The sequence below is a fragment of the Cervus elaphus genome, chromosome 20 (genome assembly GCF_910594005.1).
Source record: "Cervus elaphus chromosome 20, mCerEla1.1, whole genome shotgun sequence".
Lineage (NCBI taxonomy): Eukaryota > Metazoa > Chordata > Mammalia > Artiodactyla > Cervidae > Cervus > Cervus elaphus.
Genome location: NC_057834.1, coordinates 83435549 through 83441920, shown reverse-complemented (window position 1 = coordinate 83441920; position 6372 = coordinate 83435549). Strand labels below are relative to the sequence as shown.

Sequence of the window (6372 nt, the reverse complement as noted above, 5' to 3'; positions counted from 1 at the left end):
TTAAAGAGAAGCCTTTAAAAGAGGGTAGTAAAATCATCTTTGTGTTTTTTAAAAAAGATTGTCCTGATTGAAGAGAGATGCGACTGAAATCAAAACCAATTAAGAGCCTACTGTTCTAACAGACTAAATGGCAATAGTATGCAGAATTGAAATTGTTCCAGTGGGGTGGGTTTGCATACATATTTAAGAAGTACTATCGCCCCCGCCGGAGCCGCCGCTGCCAGCGACATGTTCAAGGTAATTCAGAGGTTTGTGGGGCTGGGCAGCCTGAGCCTGCTCACCTTCAAGATCTATGCATCATCAAAAAAGGACTCACCTCACAAAGATACTGTGAAGGTTAATGAGCTTTCACTCTGCTCCATTCCTGAGGATCAGTCTAAATATGTGGAAGAACCAAGGACCCAACTTGAAGAAAGCATCTCTCATCTCCAACATTATTGCGAACCATATACAAGTTGGTGTCAGGAAAAGTACTCCCAAAATAAGCCCAAGATGCAAAGTTTGGTTCAATGGGGGTTAGACAGCTATGAATATCTCCAAAATGCACCTCCTGGATTTTTTCCAAGACTTGGTGTTATTGGTTTTGCTGGAGTTGTTGGACTCGTTTTGACTAGAGGTTCAAAGATACAGAAGCTTGTGTATCCGCCTGGTTTCATGGGATTTGCTGCCTCTCTTTATCATCCACAACAAGCCATTGTATTTGTCCAGGTCAGTGGAGAGAAACTGTATGACTGGGGTTTACAAAGCTACGTTGTCGTAGATTTGTGGAAGGAGAACTTTCAAAAGTCAGGAAATGTGAAGAACTCGTCTGGAAATAAGTAGAATACTCCATGCTCTGCCCATTTTAATCAGGTAAACATTGGAAACTCCATATGGTAAATCAGTATTTCTGCAGAAAAATGGCAGAGAAGTCAGTATTGAATGTAGTAAATTGGCATTCTTCTGGAAAAACTATTCTAGGTCTCTTTGTTATCTTGGGTGATGCCGTACTCCAAGTGGACTAATCTGAAATTCTTCCACCTAGAGATAATGTATAAGCCTTAGAACTCCTCGTTCTCATGTGGCTATTTATGTACATAATTAAAGATCTAAGTTAAAAAGAAAAAAGAAGAAGAAGTACTATCAACAGGTTTGGGGCTTCCCTGGTGGCTCAGAGGTTAAAGCGTCTGCCTGCAGTGCAGGAGACTCGGGTTCGATCCCTAAGTTGGGAAGATCCCCTGGAGAAGGAAATGGCAACCCACTCCAGTATTCTTGCTTGGAGAATCCCATGGAGGGAGGAGCCTGGTGGGCTACAGTCCATGGGGTCGCAAAGAGTCAGACATGACTGAGTGACCAAAAAAAAAAAGAAATCAACAGGCTTAGATGATTTATGGAGAAAGAGAGTAAGAAGGATCCCTCGTCCCTGTTAGTCCAAACCTTACCTTAGGCTCACATATGTTTGGGACAGATGAAAACTGTTCCTTAAAAGAAGTTTATTATTTACAGTTTCTACATATGGAATTTTTTTTCAAGTTTATCTTTCATGAGCTATTTGGGAATGCAGTCTGAGGTGTGTGCCAAGGAGAACTGATTTGAAAGTATAATAAAAAATCAGTCTTAGAATTTTATAAAAATATTAAAAATAATTTAGATGGGAAAAAGAATATTTAGAAAATAGTAAAATATTCTGATACAATACCACAAGTATATATACAAAAGATGCAATTATAATACAATGAGTTATTTCTCATAGTTCAACCAATACATTCTTGCCATGAGGCTGAGAATACAGTTCACATAATGATATTTAAAATAAATCACTAAATAATAAAGCAAATTAAAGGACTATTTTAATATTTAGTAATTTAAAAATAAAGAAAAGCATAAGCTATACCATTTCAAAAATCTCTTCCCCATTCTCCTGCTGAATAAGGAAACCTTAGGTGTGTTGGTTCTACAACTTCAAGGGAGGAAATTGCTATATTTTGAAGGGAAACAAATTACTCTTTGTAGAAGGGAGGATGAGATGTAGAAATAACAGAGGAATAGATTAAAAGAAATTAAGATTAAATCCGCAGTAATGCTGTAAATTAGTATACCACATTCAGGCAAATGTTATCTTCATTTTACAAATGAGAAAGCTGAGACTCTGAGATTAAACAACTTGCTCAAGATTAGTTGGCAATTAAATTGAGTAGAACTAAGACTTGAATCCCGGAAATCAGAACTTCATAGGGCTTATTTAGGAATGTTGTATTGCCTTTCATACTCAAGAGAAATGGAAAACATTATTACTAAATCATTAACATAATTGTCTATTAATTAGTAGATAATGATTGCTAACTCAGGTCATGTCTTTAGAATTTCTAACCTTTAAGATTCCTGGCATTCCTGTGTAGTTTACAGCTATGACCTGTAATTTGTTCTTACTGAGGGCTAATGATGTGGCAGATGGAAAAATTTGAGGTGGCACTTACAGTCGAGGAGTTTCATAGCTATTGTATTACCTTATATGCTAAAGCATAAAACCAGCAACTATAGCTAGGATATTTTGGAAACCAACATGTGTACAAAATCACTTTGACTATTAAAGTATTCCATTGTTCGTAAAATGTTTAAGGGTGGTATATTAGTCAGGGTTCTCTGCAGAAACAAAACTAATAGGATAGATAGATAGATCTATTATAAGGAATTATGGGGTCTGAGAAATCCCATGATCTGCCATCTGCAAGCTGGAAAGCAAAGAGAGCTTGTGGTATAGACTGGTTGAAGAGCAAAGACCTGAGAACTGGGAGTGCAAAGGATAGGAGAAGATCAATGTTCCAACTCAAGCAATCATGCAGGGAGATGAATATTTTTTCTTCCATCTTTTTATTTCTTTTCAGACCCTCAACAGATTGCATGGTATGCTCCCATATTGGGGAGAGCAGATTTCTTTACTAGGTTCACTGATTAAGATGTTAATTTCATCCAGAGTCACCCTTATAGACATATCCAGAAATACTTTTTAATCTGCACACTCTGTGGCCAGTCAACTTGGTATAAAAAATTAGCCATCACAAGAGGTAAGCTTGGTTATACTTCCTTTTAGTTCATGGGAAAACTCCCCAAACTTTGGGTTCTGGCCTAGAGTTTAATCCTGATACAACCATTTATTTGCTGACCACTGCTTTGATTCTTCAACTCATTGGTTCAAATTGCATAACAGTTTTTCTTTTTAGGCTAATTGCAGTAATTAAATAAAACACTATTTAACATATCCAGTACAGTTCTCGGAAAATATCCTTATTTGACAAATATCAATTATCTGTCTCATGAATTTGAATGATCACATCTAGTATTTAATCTAGCCATATAACTAAAAACTGTTCTCTTTTGAATACATACTAAGTATTAGATACTGCATAGTGTGTGAAAGTCACTCAGTTATGTCTGACTCTTTGCAACCCCATGGACTATAGCCTGCCAGGCTCCTCCGTCCATGTAATTCTCCAGGCAAGAATAGCCATTCACTTCTCCAGGTGATCTTCCCAACACAGGGACCAAACACAGGTTTCCCAAATTGCAGGCAGATTAAAACACCTGAGCCCATACTTATACCCAAATGAGGAAATTAAGATCTAGCACCATAAGTATAGATGATGGCTCAGTCGTGAGCGACTCAGTCGTGTGCTGAGTTAGTTGCTCAGTCATGTCTGACTCTTTGTGACCCCATGGACTGTAGCCCACCAGGCTCCTCTGTCCTTGGAATTCTCCAGTCAAGAAAAGAAGTGGGTTGTCATTTCTTTCTTCAGGGATCTGCCTGACCTTGGATGAAACCTGGGTCTCCTGCATTGCAGGTGGATTATTTACCATCTGAGCCACTAGGAAAGCCAATAGCATGATATAAAAAGCATATATTTCAAAGTCAGAGTAGAATTCAATAAATGACACATTTCTAACCTCATGACTTTTTGTTTGTTTGTTTGGAGGAGGGTGGTTGTGGTGTTTCCCAGGTGGCGCCAGTGACAAAGAATCTGCCTGCCAATGCAGGAGATACAGGGGTTGCAGGTTCAGTCCCTGGGTTGGAAAGATCCTCTGGAGGAGGGCATGGTAACCCACTCCAGTATTCTTGCCTGGAGAATCCCATAGATAGAGGAACCTGGCAGGCTACAGTCCATACGGTGAAAAAGAGTTGGACATGACTGAAGTGACTTAACATGCATGCAGGAATTTTTTTTATTGTTATTATGTAGGAACAAACCTTATTAAGTTCAGAATGTAGCCTGTAAACAAAACTCACAGATGAGTCATGTAGCACAAAACACGCACAACTCTAACAGAGTGATCTTGGGATATGTTGCTTCATGTTCATTAGCCCAGTCTGTACTCTTCTCTCATCTGATGCAGAATCTGCATCAGATGAGAGAAGGGTAGATATCTGACCAGATTTTAGATTCTGCTGGACTTTGGAATGCAAAATTAGAGAAGTGGCTCAGGAAGAAGGAGCTTGGAGGTAAGAGAAAAGAAGGAATATTAGCAAAGCTGGTGAGGTTGCTGTTCATAACACAGAGATTAATAGGGGATTTTGGCAAAATAAGACATTCTATATAAGAGAGTTGGAGAAAAACAAAAAGTGTTGCAGGAAGTCATGATCTGGACTACTTTAATGTCCCTAGACATAAAGGATTTAAGAGTCAAACCCATGTTTGCAGCTTGACGATGAGTCTTTAAATGTGACACCATGCTAGGACTAACGCATCTAAGTCAATCCTTTAGTACATTTTTTGTAGTCTGAGGCTTTGACTTATAGTTCAGGGTTCAGCTGTACCCCAGATTAAACTTATTACTTCATATCTGAGACAAGAATTATCTTTATTATCACTGCCCAACTCTTAGATTAATGGTCCACATAAGCAAGAATGGGCCAGTCTAGGAGACAATGATTATTAGAATAAAGCCAAGAAATGGAAAGGCACTGAGTCCCTGAATTCTGAGATCAGATTTTCATAATTAGGAGAGAAAGTTTTTCTAGGCTAGAAGTATCAACCAGAGAGTTAAATTCATCTGGTAATATGATTTGATTAACTTAAGGATACCTTTCAATGTCCTACCTCACTCTTAAGTTGCAAACTGAATCACCTATCATCTCAATATTCACGGACATCCAATTTTTAAGGATTTATTTGTAGAAAGCCTATAGGTATTATGTAACAATGCTGCTTTGTAGTTAATAGTTTCAATAGTTTCCATAGTTAAAAGCTATTGCCAGTTTCCAGAGATACATGGTTAAGGTTATAAGACTAAATATTAAGTAATGTTGATCTTAGATACAATCAACAATTTACCAGAAATTTCGGAAAAAACCTAAAGTAAGTAGTGTGCCAGTAATCCCCTGGTGGCTCAGATGGTATAGAATCTGCTTGCAATGCAGGAGATGTGGGTTCAATCCCTGTGTTGGGAAGATCTCCTGGAGAAGGGGATGGCAACCCACTGCTATATTCTTGCCTGGAGAATCCCCATGGACAGAGGACTCTGGCGAGCTACAGTCCTTGGGGTCACAAAGAGTTGGTTGGACACGACTGATGAACTAAGCACACACACACACAATCAGAGAAAGTAACTTTGAGTCATGATTAGGAAACCTCATTTTGACACAAAAGTATAAGACGGATAATAAGCACTTACAATCATACAATGTCTTAGAGCATTGTGAGAATTCCTGATTTGTAGCAAAGTTGAACAAAAATGTAGATGAACAGGGAACCCACAAATTGTGATCGGCATCCGAAGCATGGAAAAAGTCTCATGGAACTGAACCCTTAACCCCTGGGGTCTGTACTAGCTTGGGATAGTTAGGTTCAGAATTGAATGAAACTGTAGGCACCTAGCAGAGATTGCTTAGTATGGAAAATCCATGTATTTGGTGTCAGATATGATATAAGTAGAAAGACGTTTTCCTTTCATTTCAAAGGGAGATATTAAGACATAGGGAGACTGGACAATAAGTAGAAGACCCTAGAGATCCTTTGTTATATTGATGTCATCAATATATGATGATATAGGAGAACAGAGGAGAACTGGCAATAAAAGGCTTGTCCAGAAGCCCATCAGTTAAACTCTCTTTTGAAGATTTTGGATGTTAATAGAGACATGATCCAGACTTTTGGTCAATGTAGACTACTCCAGAAAGTCAGTGTGCACAATGAGAAGAGCCCTTTGCAAACATGCACAACAAAGAAACACCCACGCTAGCAGCTTTTCTGTAGTAATCCACAACCTGGGAGACAGAGATAAGTTCTAAGCTAAAGCTAAAGATAATAATAGAGACAGTTATACAGTGATCACTGCCCGCCAGGAATTTGACTTAGTCATTTATTTAATCCTAACAAACCCAGAAATAGGTACTACTAG

General features: G+C 38.4%; 1 protein-coding gene across 1 annotated transcript; it reads left to right on the top strand.

The window, feature by feature from the left end:
- The first annotated feature begins 204 nt into the window (after positions 1-204).
- LOC122677430 (MICOS complex subunit MIC26-like) lies at positions 205-1110 on the top strand. The gene has a single exon (XM_043877464.1). It carries the CDS (start codon positions 229-231, stop codon positions 820-822), a length of 594 nt encoding a protein of 197 aa, XP_043733399.1. The 5' UTR covers positions 205-228; the 3' UTR covers positions 823-1110.
- The last annotated feature ends 5262 nt before the right edge of the window (positions 1111-6372 follow it).

Coding starts and splice junctions, on each gene's coding strand:
- LOC122677430 (XM_043877464.1), top strand. CDS start 229: ATGTTCAAGGTAATTCAGAGGTTTGTGGGGCTGGGCAGCCTGAGCCTG.